This window comes from Crinia signifera, chromosome 4 (assembly GCF_055691185.1).
Source record: "Crinia signifera chromosome 4, ASM5569118v1, whole genome shotgun sequence".
Lineage (NCBI taxonomy): Eukaryota > Metazoa > Chordata > Amphibia > Anura > Myobatrachidae > Crinia > Crinia signifera.
The window spans coordinates 81451099-81470819 of NC_139220.1; the positions used below are offsets into that span (position 1 = coordinate 81451099).

The 19721-nt window shown below is 49.8% G+C and overlaps 1 protein-coding gene across 1 annotated transcript; it reads left to right on the plus strand.

The window, feature by feature from the left end:
* The first annotated feature begins 7126 nt into the window (after window positions 1-7126).
* Window positions 7127-10468, plus strand: GPR151 (G protein-coupled receptor 151). Its single transcript, XM_083181901.1, has one exon. The coding sequence runs from the start codon at window positions 7338-7340 to the stop codon at window positions 8682-8684; it is 1347 nt and encodes a 448-aa protein (XP_083038027.1). The 5' UTR covers window positions 7127-7337; the 3' UTR covers window positions 8685-10468.
* The last annotated feature ends 9253 nt before the right edge of the window (window positions 10469-19721 follow it).

The window sequence follows — 19721 nt, forward strand, 5'->3', positions numbered from 1 at the left end:
TCGCCACAGGTGAATTCTTTAAAACCAATTGATCACTACTGGAGAATAGAGCTTTCTTAATGGAGGACCGGTGCTGTCCAATCCTTTCTTTCAGCATCCTAGTATTTTTTGCCCCCATACAGCATGTCATTACACATTATGCCACACAATTGTAATGCCCATTACATATACCACACACCGTAATGCCTATTACATATTATGCCATATAAGTGCTGCTTACCTACATGGTAATTGATAGTGGTTTCTTGCTCGATGCCAGGGCCTTCATGCTCGTTGCCATGGGGGAGTTCAAATGCCTATTGCCAAGGGGGAGAGCAAATTCCTATTGCCAAGGGGGGAATGTAATCAATGCTTGTTGCCAAGGGGGAATTTAATGTTCGTTGCCAAGGGGGAATTTAATGTTCGTTGCCAAGGGGGAATTTAATTAATGCTCGGTGCAAAGGGGGAGTTTAATTAATGCTTGTTGCCAAGGTGAGTTTTAAGCAGACGGCAGGCCGCAAGCCACAAACCAGCAGGGCAACCTCTATCAGGCTATCTCAGAGGCAGAGCACTGCCCGGGATACAGGAGAGATTGCCGCAGACCTGGCTGCTTGCTGGCTATTTCAAATATCATAAAAGTATTCAGCCTGAGGTGGGACAGGATAAATGATCACATATGATGGCAGTAGGGGTGTCTCACTTGTTCGTAGAAGTTCTCTCCCAGATTGGGAATGTCGTAACCTCCAACTAGTAATCAATGGAAACTGGGATGGCGGGTGTCTATATACCTGCTGGAGATGTTGGGACCTGATCCAAAGTAGGAAGGATCCTGGGTTTCAGTCCTTAGTAGAATTGCTCCAGATGAAATGGCAGGTGGTGGTGTCCCTTAGAATGTCCAGTAAACGTCCAACAGTTGGAAGTGTGGGGAGGTGGAGAGTTGGTCCAAGTGAGAGTTCCTTTTTGCAATCCCAATGTATCGGGCTGTACACGCTTGACCTGACGCGTTTCGTCGTCCACAGACAACTTTTTCAAAGGAATCTAACATACCTTTGAAAAAGGTAAATTAGTATATAAAATATTTGTAATACCCAATTGGTCATACGTATATATTTTGTGTTAGCGCTCCACCATCTGTTTTGTCTTCTTCCATTTCCATTTTCAGGGAGTTGACCTCCCCACGGTGTGAGCAGCTTTAGCCAAACGACTCACCTCAAAGTGCCTGTATATACTGTTCCACCAAGGTGGTCCAATATATCAATTCTGTTGTTTGGCTACTGGACCGCGAGCTGGCATGATATTTGAAATACAAGAGCCACCACTCCCGATTGGCTGCTATTGCAATAGTCGACAATAAGCCAGGTCTGTGCAGTGGCTACCTCCCATGTCCCGGCGCATCTCCTCACCTCAGCATGGCAACGTGGTTCCCGGACATTGTATAATCTGGGAACGCCACCCGTCCAGACACCTGGCTTAATTACCGGACTGCCTGGAGTAATCCCTCTCTGAGTAATCCCTCTTGGAGTAACCTCTCTCTGCACATGTTACATCTGCCCCACCTGCAGTGCACATGGTTTTGTCCATTAAAGAAGGAGTTTGCTTTTGCGAGTGAACCAGAATCCGGCCCATTGTGTATTACAGAGGCATATTTATGAACAGAGGAGCTTGTGTTACACATTGTGCAATATTGAGGCATATGTGTTAAGGTTTGTAAATGTACAAAGGCATTTGTGTTACACATTGCGCATCAGAGAGGTGTATGTGATAAACTGAGAATGTAGAGAGACATTTGAGTTACAAGTTGTGCATTACAGACACACTTGTATGAGCAGAGGCACTTGTGGTACACATTGTGCATTACAGAGGTACTAGTATAAAACGATGCGCTTGTGTTACACATTGGCCCTTATTCAGGCTTGCGAGTCCACCAGTCGTCGCCCACCACACGCACAGCCGCCCGCCCCCCTCGCACGCAACTATTACCTGCAAGCATGCAAATGGATGATTTGTATACTCATCCATTCACAGCCTTGTGTTAAGACACAAAATCATTCGATGGTCGCGGACCATCGAATGATTTTTGAAGCGCTCTTCAAGCACCTCTTTGGTGTCTTACATCTGCGAGTGCCTGTACAGGGGGGATTGGGAAATTACCATGATAACACCCAGCGGTTTCATGGGAACGCCCATGAAACGTTGGGCATTCCCATGTGCGAATCCCCGGGCCCGCAAACCCACACCCCCCACCCACACTGATGTGTGCCAGCGCCAGCAAATAATCTATTCGCCGGGGCAGCTCGCACACGGGATACGGTCACTAGGTCTGCAAGCATTAGGTCGACACCACTAGATGGACATGACTGAAGGTCAACATGCAGAAAGGTTGACATGCAGGAAGGTTTGACATGCAGGAAGGTTGACATGCAGGAAGGTCGACATGACTGAAGGTCGAAATGGGTTAGGTTGACTGGGTCAATAGGGTGACATGTATTAGGTCGACACGAGGAAGGTTGACAGTCAAATGATCAACATGGGGTTTTTCCACTTTTTTTTGTCCCGAATGCACATGTCGACTCAAAAAAAAAAGTGAAGCACCCCATGTTGAACTTTTGACTGTTGACCTAGCCCATGTCAACCTAATGCATGTGTCAATGTACATTGACCTAACCCCATGTCGATCTTCATGCATTTCCACCTTCAGTGGCCGACACAATGCATGTCGTATTCCCATAGCAATAGGGGCTTTATGTAGTAGCTTCCCAGTTATTAAATTAAGATATGGTAACACCATATTCCAAAAGTGATTCATCTTGTAAAAGAGGCTGTGTTGTGTTTGCGCCTCACTTTCCAGTCTCGGTTGGCACCATAGGCGTGCGCACGGGGGGTGCCGGGGGTGCACAGGCACCTCCTAATGACCTGACCGGTCAAGCACTGCATACAGGCGTGGATTGGTCTGCCGAAAATCCGGGCTACATTCCAGGCGGCCGTTCCATAAAACATTGGAACCGGCCGCTCTGCGCTCTCCTCCCCCTGATTGGGCTGCAGTGCGGACTGCGCGGCTGCGGCTCCAGCTTTTTGCCTATATCCAAAAAAGCCATGGGAGGTAACAGGAGGGCTGCTGCAGCCGCGCACAGCTCCCCCCATGGTCCTTTGCGGCTCTGCCTTCCTCCCTCTGATCCCCGGCAGGCAGCGGCAGCGCAGCAGTGTTCGCGCACTAGCCTCCCAGAGGCTGAACGGCGCAGATGCCAGCTGTGACTCACCACCACCTTCCCCGGCCGTGACCCATCGCCAGCTCCCTTTGCAGTAAGTTACCTGTCTCCAGCTTCCCTGGCCGTGACCCTTCGTCAGCTCCTCCTTGCTGAGTCTCTTTATATCTGCCTGCCAGTGCTTGTCTCCCTCAGCTTAGCTCTCGCCACCAGCTCCCTCAGACCTATTTAGGCTCCTCACCACTGAATCTCACGTTTATCTTCCTTCCAGCGTCCAGCTCCCTCGATTTGTTCCTCCCTCTCAGCAGCAAGTTAGTTAGTTTATATTATATTACTGTATATTGTATTTTACAGAATTTGCTAGCATTAAAAAATTGATTCTTATGCAACCAGTGGCATAATAATGGGCCCGCAGACCCAGCAGCGGTTTGGGGGAGCCATTTGAGGTGGAGTCTGCCAGAGCGCAAGGTCAGGAATGCTGCTGCGCTAACTGGTATACTTCATGCATTGCAAATGATTATGATGGCTGTACAGTGGGTCCCACTTAGTCGCTGGCTGCAGAGTGGACAGCCATTACACCCACTCCCTGCCCGCCCACCCTGTGGCGTCACAGATGGTGGACCTTCGCAATAGGCAGCTGCACAGCGGATGCGGACCTCCATTTTCACCTTCCCTACCCGGTGGGTGCACTGCTGATGACCCTCTGCAACCCTCTCCCCAACCGCCAACTTGGACCTGCATACCCCTTTCCCTAGCATCAAGCTTCAAACCCCTCTACTGACCCACCATGACTGACCTCCATTCTCCACTCGCCAGGCTGAACTTCCATACCCCTCTCCCCACTTGCCAACTACAGAGCTTTTGGCCTCCATTACAGTTTGTCATAATCTGTAATGGGCATTAATGTGTGTGGCATGGTCTGTAAGGGCATTACGGTGTGTGGCATATATGTAATGGGCATTACGGTATGTGACATATGTGTAATGGGTATTACAGTGTGTGGCATATTCTGTAATGGGCTTTACGGTGGGTGGCATATAATATATACAGTATATATATATATAGATATGGTATTGCAGTGTGTCATATTCTGTAACGGGCTTTACGGTGTGAGACATATATATATATATAATGGGTATTGCGCTGTGTGGCATAATCTGTAAGGGATTACAGTGTGGCATAATCTGTAAGGGGCATTATGCTGTGTGGCATATTGTCCAATGAGCATTACAGTGTGTGACAAGGCCACATGCCTTGCAGTAATGCCACTTAGCCTTTTCGTAATGGACGTTTCATAGGTTTGTGCAAATTCTCTAGTACAGCCCAGAAATTGCCCTGTTTGTTTTACCAAAATGTCATGGGGAGAGGGGCGCCAAAAACCCTTTTTGGCAGGGGGAGCAAAATTTTGAGATACGCCACTGTATTCAACTGCAAAGTCAAAACGTGTGGACAGGTTGTAAGTTAAAATCGAGAATTCATGTTAGCTCAACTCTAAATCAGTGTTAATATAAATCTGCCAAGGGGCTTGGCCTTACCACAGTGCTGAGCAGGAGTATGTTGCAGGCAGTCACCTGATACAACTAGTCCGACTCAGCCGAGTTCTTCTTTCAATCTGAACTGCATTTTTGCATCTAAATATGTACCCTCCAATCTCTCTGTAGGTATGCAGTTAGTTTCCCAGCGGACGGGATTCTGTCAGTCAAAATACTGACACTGGTATCCTGACTCCCAGCCAAAAGATCAACGCCAGAGGACCGACATCACTGGACAAGCTGATGCCAGAATTCCAGGTGCCAGCATCCTGATCCTAATTTTGGAGAGGTGTGATAGTGTAGGCTGGGGCGAGGGAGTGTTAGATTAGGCTCTAGGGTACTGTTAGGGTGCTGGGAGGGGGTCCCCAGAAGGTTAGGTTTAGGCTGTAGGAAGGGTTAAGCTCCATACACACAGTGCAATTTGGTCGCTGATGAAAACAGTCACTGAAGGAGAAAGCCGCTGGTCAATGGAGCATGCCCTATTCATATACACACACCTGTATCCTAATCCTATACACACATACACACACACACACACACCCTAACCCTATTCATTCACCCCCCTGGCCTGCAGCATAACTGTGGTGGGGAAATCTTGTGAGGGGTCGTGGTCAGCCGGAGAGTATCCCCTCCCCCTTGGCAGACCACGCCCCCTCAAGAGATCCCACCCTCCATTAGGGCTGCTTTTTGAAATTTCCCAGGGTGGTTTAAAATCCCTATCCGCCCCTGACTGCATATATTTTTTTTATAGAGCCCGGCACTCTGAAAGCACTTGCTCACACACCAGTCTGACCGCGTGCACAGCAAGTGCTAGCAAGAGCCGAGACAGGGGGTCTCGGCTCCTGCAGCCTGCTAGCGCTTCCTGTGTGCTGTCAGGTCCACCGCCGGCTCCAGAGTCCCGCCTCTCCTGAGAGCCTGGAAGCCACAACCCCCTCACAGTCCACGCCTGGCCTGTGATCCACAGTAGGGATGGCTGCTGTACGCAGAGGACGCAGTCCAGGGCAAGTGGTGATGTCAGTAGAAGCTCTGTCTCCGCTGGATACTCATGAATCATCTGTCCCCTGCCTGCGGCTGCTAGCTAGAGCAGGTAATGCATACACAGGTCAGTGGTGTGGCATGGGTGCTTGGAGGGGATTGTACAAATATCAGAGCCATGACATTTGTCACACCAACCTGGCTGAGAAGCACATCCATTTAATAGATATTTAATAGATGTGCATCTCAGGCAGGCTGGAGTGACAGATGTCATGCAGGGGACACAGTGATATCAATGGGTAGGCGAGAGAGGAGCATGTTCCTGCTGTGTGTCATTACTCAGAGACAAGTACAATGCCTGTCCTCTGTATACACTGGGGCCCAGTGACCACACATATGCGCTATAGTGCCTATTTTACTTTAAGTTGCAGACAAGAGACCCACTTTTACAAAATGAGTGTGTCCCGGGGACACGCTCTGCCGGACATTTGCAGTGGCGGAGTAGAGAGGGAGATGGAGACTTGCAGGGGTGTTGGGGAGCCCTGCGAGCCAATGCTAGTAAAAGAAAGAGACATGCCTCCTATCACTAGCCTCTCCTCTTCCCCCTCTCACCCCACATCACCTCATCCCCTTTTGCCCTGTCACCTCTCACCTGCCAGAATGCATAACGTCAACAGACCTCCTCTCGCCCCGTCACCTCAAACCCCCTGTCACCATACTACCCCCATCACCATACCTGTTCTCACCCCCCCCCGAACACCACACCCACTCTCACCCCCGTTTATTTAGTCCTTAGGGGACCCCTGTGTGATGGGCATAATGTGTAATGAGCATTATGTTGGGTGGCACTATGTGGAATGGGCATTACTGTGTGGCACTATGTGTGACGGGCATTACTGCATGTGGCATTATGTGTAATGAGCATTACAGTGTAAATTTTTGCGGCACTGTCCCTGTTTATTTGTGTGTAGGTGGTGGTGGGGGTTTGATTCATTCTGAGGTGCCTATACATCAATAAGTCACCTTCTATTTAGTTTGCATTGATGCCCAATAGGAGTTGATAGACACGCCCAGTAGGCGGTGATGGAAACGCCCAGTAGGCGGTGATGGACACGCCCCTCCCATGGTGCACCCCCTAATAAAATGGGCTGCGCACACCTATGGTTGGCACAAATGGTCTTTGTGAAGGGGAGATATATGTTCGGTTTAGTACCTTGATGGCTAACCTTGACACTCCAGCTGTTGTTGAACTACACATCCCAGCATGTTCTGCTTCAGTTTTTGCTATTTGGCCATGCTAAATCTGATGCAGGGCATGTTGAGATGTGTAGTTCAACAACAGCTGGAGTGTCAATGTTAGCCATCAAAGGTTTAGTACATCTGTCTCAATATGTTTCTACACCTGTGTGCTAGTCTTTGTACATGTATGAGAATATGGTGTTATAAGAGGCTGCTCTTATGAGCGCACTGTATGCATGCTGACAGCTGTAGTGTAAGCATATAGGGGTGCGCATCCCAATAACATTAACACGTGAGGTCACATCACCAGCATAAGCTCCTGCTGCGCCCCCCATATCACTGACATCTGGCACAGAGCACCCAGCACAGCTCCGGCTGCCGCCACGCAGGGACACCCCATAGGGCTGGCATGACGCGGGCGGTGTGGCCGGGGGCTGTCAGTCAGAGCAGCAGTGGGTATATAAGAGGGAGAGGTCCCGGCAGCAACTACAGGTGGAGTGTGGAAGCGGCTCCGGAGATGGAGAGCCGGGCGCACGCCAATGCCAGCAGCAGCACCACGAACAGCTCCCTGCCCGGGCTGACGCTGGGCGCCGGCGGGCTGCAGCCTCTGGACTTCGGGGAGTGGACGTTCCTGATGCCCGCCGCGCTGCTGCTCATCTGCCTGCTGGGGCTGGCGGGGAACCTGTGCGTGGCCGCCGCCATCCTCCTGCAGAAGGCGCCGCCGTCCCCCGGCTGCTCCCCGCTGCTCAGCCTGAGTGCCGCGGACCTGCTGCTGCTGCTCTTCTCCCTGCCGCTCCGGGCCGCCGCCTACTCCGGCTCCGCGCTGCCCGGGGGCTGGCTGCTGTGCAGGACGGCGGGCTGGTTCGCTCACTGCTGCATGTCCGCTAAGAGCATCAGCCTGGCCCTGGCCGCCAGAGCCTGCGTCCCGCAGCAGCCGCCTCCTCCCCCCGGGGGGCGGCTGGCCATGTGCGCGGTGACCGGGGGCACCTGGCTGCTGGCCGCCCTCCTGCCCCTGCCCGAATTGTACTTCACCCGAGCCGGCCTCACCGGGGGCGCGCCTGTCTGCCTGGTGCGGGTGCCGGCCCGGGCGCGGACGCTGATGGCGGGCTATATGACGGTGTACCCGGTGCTGGTGTACTGCGCCCCGCTCTCCGCCGCCGCCATCTACCTGTGGAGGGCACATGGGCAGTGCCGGGGCAGCAAGACGCAGAACCTGCGGCAGGAGATCCGCTCCAGGCGGCTGCGGGTGGCGCTGCTGGGCGTGTGCGGAGCCTGCGCCGTGCTGTGGCTGCCGGAGTGGGTGTGCTGGATGTGGTTCTGGCACCGTGCCCCGGGGGCGCCCCCACCCCCCGCAGCGCTGCTGGCCGCGGCCCAGGTGCTCATGTCCTCCCTGTCCGCCGTCTGCCCCCTCCTGCTGCTGCTCATCCCGGACCAGTTCCAAGAAGCTCTGAGAGACGCCTGGGGCCGCCTGACCCCCGCTCTGGGGCCACCCCTAGCCGCAGCGCCGGAGGTGCAGAGCTCGGAGGCCCTGCCGGGATCCAGCACCCCATCCCCGGCCCCCGATCCCGCCCCGCAGTTGGCCGGCTTCCTGCAGCAGTCGCCCTCCCATCAGCAGTTCGGGAGCCAGGACAGCAAGGAGAACCCGGTGCTGCCAGATGTGGAGCAGTTCTGGCATGAGAGGGAAGCGCAGCCGTCCGAGCCCGGCAGTGACCCCATTCCCTGGGAGCACCCTGACCCGCCGGGCTCCAGCATGTAATGGCCCCATGTGCAGCAATCGCTGCTTCCCCGGGAGAGGGGACCAGTCCGGGGAGAACATGATGAACATGGGCTCTGGATTGCTGTGACCCGGCCTCTCCAATTCAGGAGGCATCACTGTTGTGCTCACCATAGACAACCTGACTCTGGCACATTGTTCTGTCCCGTGTACACGTGTAGATGACGAACATGTTTCCAGTATGTGATGGAGGAGTACAGGATCAATCAGGCTGCTGCTCCTGCCACTATATTACAGGTCCCCCCAAACAGGTCGTGAACTTGTGGATTTATTTAGGCATGCACAGGTGACCTATGTTGCAATGACCACCCCAGTTGTTCCAGACCGGAATCCTCACAGCATGATATACTGGGGATAGTGAGGGTTGTGATCATTATTTATGGCTACATTGTATTGTGTCTAGTACAAGTTACACTAATCAGATGAGGAATGGGAAGAACATACAGCAGGTAGGAAAGTATTTGTGAAGAGGAGCTGGTCACTGTGGCTGAAGTTCTGTGTTTTCATTTTAACAGTCTCATGTTATATTTGTAAGTTATTTTAAATGCTATTTAATTATACAGTGTACAGCATTATTCATTACTTTATACCACTTGTTAGAACTGTTGTATTACGTTATTGTCCTCACTGCCAGACAGATGCCACCATGGCTGCTTCCCAAACAGCAACTATATGTACCACAAAATACTCAGTCTACATATAACAAAACAAAAACCATTCTATACGGACACTGCCTTTAATTTATACAAGGTGTAAATGTCTTCAGTTATTATACAACACTTCCCAAAGTATCACATGATTGTAAAAAAATAAATGATACACTAAACAAAATGCCAGGATGTAGTAAGTGTGACACATTTCAAATTGTTATGTATTTACGAATTGAAAATAATTTGGAAAGTCTGATTCAAGTTTACAAAATCTGGTAATGAGCTATTTCTATACACATTTGAGCTGTAATCTGTAATCAAGTTCCTGATCTTCATGACAAATAAGTATGGAGAACTTATCATTCATTGGGCTGGGTACTCTAATAACAGCGGCAGCACATCTGCGGCATTCGCATTGTTAATAATCACATATGCACTAGCACAGGGATAGCCAACTCTAGTCCTCGAGAGCTACCAACAGTTAACGTTTTCCAGGTCTCCTCACAGAATCACAAGTGAAGTAATTAGCTCTACCTGTGGATCACTTATAATGTGTCAGTGAGTAATGAGTGCACCTGTTCCCCAGCTAGGTGATCTAGAAAATGTGAACTGTTGGTAGCCCTCGAGGACTGGAGTTGGCTACCACTGCACTAGCATATGCAATTATTAACACTAAGAACAGCTCTTGCATTAAGAGCTGTCTTTTGTGTTGTGGCCGGCGATTTGCAGCGGGTCCCCCATCCCTCCCTGGACCCTTACCTGGCTGACAGGGCTTCACTTCCTCCTCCCTGCACCCATAAGAGGTGCCGGGAGGAGCAGGTCACTGGTCCGGGCAGCACAGCAGAAGACTGCCCGGACACAGGGGGGTGCACGAGGCAGTGGGGAATGCGAAGGGAAGCCCATAGACATCTATGGGGTTACGCCATCTAGAACTGGAGCAACCCCCCCCCCTGCAGCGAAGCACCGGCGGTGGGGCTTTGCTGCATATGAAAATGCACTCAGTTGTGTGTATTATAGTACTTACTATCCTGTAATCCAGGCATCCCCAACCACAGTCCTCAAGGCACACCAACAGTGCAGGTTTTAGTGATATCCAGGCTTCAGCACAGATGGTTTAATCAGAATCACTCAGGTACTAATTAAGTCACCTGTGCTCAAGCCTGGATATCTACAAAACCTGCACTGTTGGTGTGCCTTGAGGACCGTGGTTGGGAATGCCTGCTGTAATCATTGCACTAGAACACACTAAATAATAAAAAAAAAAACAGCAAGTAGCAGTTGTAAAGTTTGCTTCAATTCCTGAATGTTACCTGCCTTCTTGCCAAGAGACAATAAAGCCCCATACACACTAGGCCAGTGGTTCTCAAACTCTGTCCTCAGGACCCCAAACAGTTCACGTTTTCCAGGTCACCCAGCAGGTACACTCATTACTGATTGACACATTTGAAAAGATCCACAGGTGGAGCTAATTATTTCACTTGATTCTGTGGGGAAACCTGCAAAACATGCACTGTGTGGTCATGAAGACCAACTTTGAGAACCAGTGCACTAGGCGATATTGTTCACAATAGCTCATAAAGGGCTTTTTGAGGGATATTGTTTACAATATTGCCTAGTGTATACACTCGATATAGTTAATCATGCACGCCGTTACCGACACTTTCCCTCGTCTGAACATCTACAGACAAGGAAGTCCTCCTTAACGACAGTCATGCCACAACGTAACTCACTGCACACCGTCGCTCCCTTTTCCCCCGTGCATCGGAAAGTGTGTGTATGCACTTGCTGATGCTCGCACCCAGCCACCGCCAATATCGGTCTCGTCGGGTACTTGTTTAATGTCTATGGGGCTTAAAACCATTGCAAAATAATTTTTGTGCTGATTCTTGAATTCAGAGAGAATAAGAATAATGATTCAGGATTTTGTGTCACAAATCAGGATGATCTTGGAAACTTTACTGACATATTGTCTGTATCTACTGTATTTGTACAAAGGGCCTGACTCAGAGACAGCACAATGAAGGGATTTGTTGTCACTACGCACGTGCCACAATGGTGATGTCACAGTGTGGAATTAGTAATTTATTGTCAGGAATCGTCTGTGGGCAGTAATATGGAGATAGCCACCCAAACTCAGCATTTTTGGCTGGTGCCTGCAATCATGTACATAGATAAAATACTGTAGCTCTGGATTCATACTTCTGACTTCTGGTTACTCAGAAGCTCAATTATTGATGAATACTACGTCATACAAAAATAGCAGCTCTATGGGCATCTCTGAATCAGGCCCAAAGCTGTTATATGTAATGTGCTGTGTATTTCTCACATGTGTGACTTCTGGCCTTTGTACCTGCACCCTGGCGAAGATCATGGTTTTGTTTACTGGCTTCCTGGACATTTTGTTACACAAGTGAAACCTGTACATACTGTAAGACGAGAACTTGTGCTATGCTGCATTTGCCCAGGCCTGTTATGAATAAACTATATATAAACAGTCAAGTTTTTACATGATATTGTCATACTTCCTTTGTAAAGGCATATATAAGCATATATATAAGCTCATTCTTTCTATTTATTTGGCCTGACAATGTAAATATACAAATGGTCTTGGTGCAGATCTTCCAGCTTCGAAAACTGTATTCTAACACTGAATGTCAGCAATGCCCAGGCCCTCCTATCAGCCTGAGGGGCCCATTTATCATATAATATTTGCGGCTAATTCCCCCCAAACTTCCATTTTCAGGGATTAGCTGCAAATATTAAGTATCACCCGAATGTGTGTAGGATGGACAGCAGCAGAAATCTCCCTCCTGCCATGCCCGCAGCCACTTCTCCCATACGTTGCTATGGGGGATGCAATGCTGTCCGATGTATCAACATCAGGCAGCAAGGCAATGGGTCCCTGGGCTACTGCCATTCTGAGATGGCTGTAGTCCATGGTGGCTGGCGGTAGCCTACAGGCTACAGACCACACTGCCAGTGAGGTCAGCACTAACCACACAGGCACAGACCCCCCTGGCACCTGGCTAAGCAGAGCGCAGGGATGGGCTCCCCTGTCCCTGTGTCTTCTTGCCGTTCCCATGGGCGACACCCGTCCCAGCCGCCGCATGCCCCCGGGCCACACCACTCCGTGCGAATGACTCGGTGACTATGCAAGTTGCCATAGTCGTTTATGCAGGGACCCTGTACATCCGCATAAACTATTATGTGCATGTGCAGTACAAAAACAGTGGTCCCCCGTGCGAAGCAAATCCGTCTGAATAACCCCCTCATTCTTGATTTATTCTTGTTATTTTACCTAACTGTAAAGCACAAATATCAATAGTCATACAACACCATTAATTTAATGTAATAGTTAAGCTCACAATCACATAGAATTAATTCCCACTACACCATTAACTTAATAACACAGCTCTCCGTCTCATTAAACTAGTAATCCCCACCATATCATTAAATTAATGACCCATTACATTACCTCCAACAACTAAATAGGCTTCTTGCCTATTGTTAGCCTCTATGATGGTTGCACTGATAACAGTAAAAATGCATACACACATGTTTTTGCCCATCATGTATGCACAGTGATGAAGGGGAAAATAGCTGGGCTGAAAAAAATCGCTTTGTGCATACACACTGAGCAATTTGTCCAGAGGTGGATGGCTTTTCATAGCAGAACGCTATGAAAAGCCATCCACCCTGCCACTCATCTGCTGGTAATACCAGCAGGTGAGCGGTGGAGACCGGTGATGATGGGGTAACGATCCCACATCTAAATATAGGTACAGGGTGAAAAAGGATACAAAAACAAACCAAAAAGTACAACTACCAAAGACCTAGAAAAAAATAACAAAAATAAGAGTGAATTTACATTAGTAGGATAAGAGAGATAATATCACCATCAGATATATTCCTAAATATAGCAATTAAGAGACTGAAATTAATTAAGACCATTGGCAGACACGCTATAGTATATTGCGATTCTCGTCTCTCCAAATTGGTGGAATGTGATCGATGGGCATAAAGTGGAAGTCAGTGTTTCGCAACAGGAGGAGTGTTGGAGTCAGGGGCGCAACTAGAGCTTTGTGGGCCCCATGGCAAAATCTTGAAAGCCCCCCCCCCCCCCCCCCATGAAAAAAAAACCCCATAGGCCTCCACATTAAAATTAATAAATAAAACATACTCCGCACTGCAGTCACCCCTTTACCACTATACTGTGGTGCAGTACCAGTTTTTATCTGCTGGAGGGGACAGAGAGATGTAGGACAATAGGGAGGAGATAAATGATAAGTGGTAGGGAGGGGATAGAGAGATACAGGGCGGTAGGGAGGGGATAGAGAGATGTAGGGAGGGGACAGACGCAGAGTGGTAGGGAGGGGACAGACGTAGGGGCGATAGGGAGGGGACAGAGATGCAGGGCGGTAGGGAAGGGACAGATGTAGGGAGGTGACAGTGAGACGCAGGGCGATAGGGAGGTGACAGAGACGCAGGGCGGTAAGGAGGGGATAGAGAGACGCAGGGCAGAATGGAGGGGACAGAGACACACTGGGTGGTGGGGAGGGGATAGTAAGATGGTAGACAGTGGGGAGGGGATAGTCAGACGCCTGGCGGCAGTTACGTTCTAGCAACCAATATCAACAATCCCCAATTTCATATATACATATGATAAATTAATTGAAATGACATACACAGTACAAGTGTGGTAATTACATAGCCATAAACATTTACTCACCTCAACCTGTAGCTGCTATTCTGAAACCGCCTGGCTGTCAGGCTCTCTCTGGTAGTGCTGGCAGACAAGGAGAGCATTACCACCTCAGCCTGCCATTTTCAGATACTGTGTGACCCAGATGGGCCATGGTCACCTCAACTGTCTCCCTGTAGAATACCCTGCCTCCGCTGGCCAGTGGCCACCCGGACACCCCCCCCCCCCATGTGCGCCACTACTCGGCATCACATGGCCCTCCCACCGGCTGGTGCCTGACATCAGCGCTGCGGTCCCCCGCTGGCCGGCATCAGTCCACACAGGTCACAGCCGGGCATCAGTCACCTGGATCCTCCCCCCTCACAGGCCACAGCCCGGCATCAGCGTCAGCCGAACCGACCACCTTGCACAGGCTGCTGCCAGTGGTCAGCATCAGTTTACAGTCACCCGGACCCCACACACATCTACTGAGAGCATCATAGTCTGCGCCGCAGTGACAGGAACCTCCTGCAGGCCGCTACCTGCTGTGAGTGCCAGTGGTCGCCCGCCCGCCCCTGCTAGCGTGCACTGCTCTCTCACAGGCCACAAGATAATTATATATATATATATATATATATATATATATATTTATTATATACATTACCGTTGTTGTAAAGTTTCAGTTATTAAATAAGAGCAATTCACACATCCTTGAAACTTAAACACACCATTCTATGTATGTAACCAAGATTTAGATCTATTTATGATAGGTCCTGTATCCGACTTGCCCAAGTTGTCCTTAAGGTTATTACTCCTCTTATAACAAAAAAAAAAAAAAGAGGCATTTTTTTCATAAGACGTCCAATGGTGTCACCAGATGACATAATATGCCAATGTTTAGCTACCGTGTTGCGGATTAATTTAGATGCAATGGAATAGGTGGTTGAAAAAATTTATCTATCACCCTCCTCTCTTCGATCCTTCTAAATAAAGGTGTTCTTTCTGGGTAAATCCAAGCAGTGTTATTGCGTTATCAATTTAAATTTTACTATACCCTCTCTATTTAAAACGTGAGCCCATTTCTTGAAGTACTAATGGAAGTTTGTCCTTGTCTAATGTTATCTGAACCACTCAAAGAGTGTTTTTATCCATCTCTATTCTATAGATACTAATGCCCAAATGGTCAGCCTTTTTGAATACACAAACGTCCAAATAGCTAATAGAAAGATTGCTAAAACAAAGTAAATCTATTTAGAGAATAAAAAAACAGTGAAATCAGTGAGCAGGACAGCCCCCCCCCCCCCCAGTCCACACCATAAACAAGTAATCAATATAACGAACATAAAAATGAATATAACATGAGAACAAAGGATGTTACAATGTGTTGTTTCTCATACATTTGCATTAAGCGCCGAGGCTGTGGTGGTGCTTGCAGGATCCCTATTGTTGCTTTCACACCGCAAAAACAGCAAGGACCCGGTATTTTAAAACGTTTCTAAAAACAGGTAAGACAGCTAAAACCCCTTTCACACCGGTATTTCAATGCAGTTTTTTATCCTTAAACGGTATTTCAATGCCTTTTTTCCCCCCCTTCACAACATTGAACCTGTTTAAACCCATAAAAAACAGTGGATGAAAAAAAAACGGTTTAAAAAACTGAAAAACCTTGGGGGAAAAAGTGCGGTCTGAAAGGGGCATTTCTGTTTTCACAATCTATTTTAATCTTCTTAAAGTTTTCTCATTTTTCTAATCATGGATTCAATAGATGCCATGTGGCTAGAAGTTAAATCAGAGGGCTCCTTAAATAGAAATAAGTGAATAGAACTTTTTTGAAGCAGAATACCGATCATTCTCTAAAGCAGGGGTTCTCAAATTCGGTCCCCAGGACCTCACACAGTTCATCTTTTCCAGGTCACCTGGCAGGTGCACAGGTGCATTCATTACTCACTGACACATATTAAAAGATCCACAGGTGGAGCTAATTATTTCCCTTGTGATTCTGTGAGGAGACCTACAAAATATGCACTGCGTGGGGTCCTGAGGACAGAATTTGAGAACATGTGGTCTGTGGTCTCTAGACTGTAAACTCCTTGGAGAAGGGCCCTCCTTCCCTCCTTGGAGAAGGGCCCTCTTCCCTCCCCCCCTATACCCACATCTCTTCTCACTTGCATTCATTCATTACTACCACTGACAACCTACTCCTGGTAACACGCAGACCACTTCTCTGCTTCCCTACATCTCAGCTGTATTGTGTACTAAAGCTGTGTACACACAGGGGCGATAGGGGCTGAAATCGCTGGGAATATGGTCGCAGGCGACCATATTGCCAGTGATGGGAGTGTGCCCCGGCGATAAATTGCCGGGTGTGCGCTCCCGTTTTCAGCCCCATTCTAATCACTGGTCGCAGGATCTTTAAGGCATACTTACCTGTCCCCTGGTGGTGTCCCGAAGGTCCCCCGGCGTCAGTGGCGTAGCTACGTTTTGGGCGCCCCCCCCCAGTCACCGCCCCGCCAAGCACCCCTCCCCCGCCGCCCATGCAAACCCCCCCTCAATCCCCCACAGCCTTACCTATCGCGCTGGTCCCGGCGGCTCCGTTCTTCTGCTATGGACCACCAGAAAATGGCCGCCCCCATACAGCAGATAGTTTCAGAGAACAGTGTGCTATATGGGGGCGGCCATTTTGTGGTGGTCCTCAGCAGAAGAACGGAGCCGCCGGGACCAGTGCGATAGGTAAGTCTGCAGGGGATTGAGGGGGGGGTTAACTATAGCACCGCAGCCCCCGGCGCCCCCACATGCACAGCGCCCCCCCACGGTGGCGGGGGCTGCGGTGCTATAGTTACGCCACTGCCCGGCGTCCATGGCAGGCCTTCAGCACCGTATGCGGCGTCTCCAGCGGTCCCAGGAGTGCATTGCGCGAGTTCCCAGGCGCGCCAATGACGTCACGTGCACTCCTGGGACCGCTGGAGATGCCGGAGAAGATGCTGAAGGCCTGCTGTGGATGCCAGGGGACTTGATAAGTATAAAAAAAAGGTTTAGGGGAAAAAAATTTTTTTGAATTGTTCCAAAAAACCACAGTTTTTGGAATAATTCGGATACGGGATACTGTACCTGTATAATGATACTTATTCCCAGTGACCAAAATTGCTCTGCCAGGAGTACCATAATTTGATTTTGTGAATACTGAAATGCAACAGACCTTAAGCAGTGATCGCGAAACCACCCAAAAATAGTGGGTCCCTGGGACCCCTCACTTACAAAAATTGGGGTCCTACCTGACCTTTTCTGGGTCCCAATGGAATAAAGCCTCCTCTCCCCTTCCCCCCAGCATGGCACATACAGAAGCCTCCTCCTCTACCCCACATGGCATATACCCTGAGCTGAGGGCCGATTTACGCAAATACAGATTTGGGTGCCTCTCACTGTGGCTATTGTGGGTCGGGGGGCACTCACATAAAGCAAGATAGACAGATTTATAGTAGAAAATACATACTGCGCCAGCTAGAGCCAGTTGAATACACTGCAACAGGATTACACACACCATAATGCCCATTATTTATTCATATTCAGCTACTTATATAGCCCAGCAGATTCCGGTGCACTTTACAATTGGAAACAACAGTGATTAAACAAACTGGGTAGAAACAAAGTGACAGAGGTAGGATATGCCACACATCGATATGCCCATTACGTAAAATGCAACACACCGATATGCCCAATAAGTATGCCACACACCGTTATGCCCTGTACACAACATGCCATACACTATAATGCCCAGTACATATTATGCCACCCACCGTAATTCCCCAGTACTCTTAAGGCCCCAATACATCGAGGCGATTTGGTCCGATTTCGGCCGATTGTGACCAATCGGCCCGTTAAATTGGACCAAATCGCCTATCCCTGACATGCCGTCGGGTCCGATGTGCGGTTCCGTGTGCATTGGACCCGACTAGGTGGTCGGACCAGCAGGCAATCCGACCACCCGTTCCTCCAGGCGGCGAGGTGGGCGGGAAGCAGGGACGTATGCGATCCATCATAACGGATCGCATGCGTCCCTCCCGCCGGGAAGGTCCCGGCGGCTCGCACTCTGTCGGGTGTCCGTACACTGCTGCAAGATGTCGCAGGCAGTGTATGGGCACCATTACCTGCTGGGATGTGTAGTCCCACAGGGTTCCTGTGTCTGAGCTATACCAGGGCAAACCCAGAGGACTGGGATAAAACTAGTAATGCACCCCCTTTCCCCCAAAAAATGCCAGTCTGGTCTCTTACCATCAACTGTGCTGGTGGGTGTACTCCAGGGTCCTAAGGTAGTGCAGGAGCTTGCCCAGCTGCTGGTTCACATCCCTGTGGTCCTGGCTGCTGCTGCCGCCAGGATTGGGCAGGGGACTGGCTGATGTCTCCTTGGCTGGCCGCCTTCCCCAGTGTTCATGAAGCAGGTGCTGCAGTGGAGGCCAGACACCTGGGACCTGGGAATGAGATGCGGGACCTGCAAAGAGGCTGGGAATCCGGGGGATGGGGGCCGTAAGCTGCGGGGACAGGCTGACTGCAAGGAAGCGCAGCTCATTCCTGGGTGCTGCTGTGGCAGCAGAGGCCAGGCACCCGGAGGTGAGAGCCGGCAGCTGAAGGGAGGCTGATTGGCTGCGGGCTGGGAGCACAGCTCATCCCCGGGTGCTGCGGTGGCAGCGGAGGCCAGGCACCCGGAGGTGAGAGCCGGCAGCTGCAGGGAGGCTGACTGGCTGCGTGTGAGGAGCACAGCACGTCCCCGGGTGCTGCCGTGGCAGCGGAGGTCAGCCACTCGTGGGATGGGGGCCGGGAGCTGCAGGGAATCCTTCTGGAGCATTACTGTATCACAGCACATTATTTCCTCTTCAGCTCCCGGACCCCCTTTCACCCCAGTGCTTCTGTGTTCCCGCCATCATCCTGCTGCCGCTGCGCAGATCTACAGTAACTGTCCCGCCCAGGAGCCCGTGTCCATCCTGACACACTGCCCGCCAACCTATCCGGAATCCGCGCTGACCGCGTCCCAGGGGACCCGTCTATTTTAAAAAAGTGAGTCCCTGGCCGGGGTTTGCGGGTAAAATACGCGCTATAGCGCGTATTTGCGAACCCTGCTTAAGTGAAAATGTCCATCAACCATGGTCAACCTGAAATGTCAGGGACAGCTCGTCCAGATGAAAACATGGAGGTATGCATCTTAAATATTCAATGTGTTTTACTTTTTTCATACCATTGCCACTTTCAAAACATCTTAAGCTTTTTCATTTTAACATTGGACCAACTGGTCTGGTTTCTGTACCAAGTAATGGTTCAGTAGAACCAGACCTTTCTTATTGTTTTGGAACAATGACTCCAGAAGGTACACCAAACAATTCTCACTAGAATTTTACGTTTTAAGAATTTGGTATTTAGGTGGAAGAGAAAATATAACCCCTTCCTGATGAAACCTACCAGCCAGTGGTGGATAACATCTGCTGGTGCCCCACTACAAGAGAGTAATCCAGGGGAGAACAGACCTGGTCATACAGATTGTGGTTTCAAAATAGCATAAAAATAATGTAACCCCCTCCTCAGTGCTTACCTTTCCGAGGACCTCTTTCTCACCTGGAAAGGTTCTGGTCTGATTTCCTTTAATGGAAACGGGGACCCATAAACTCTGGGCAGGTTTAGCAGTATAGAGTCAGATGTACC

Excerpts from the sequence above, each read along its gene's own strand:
- GPR151 (XM_083181901.1), top strand. The coding sequence starts at position 7,338 with ATGACGCGGGCGGTGTGGCCGGGGGCTGTCAGTCAGAGCAGCAGTGGG.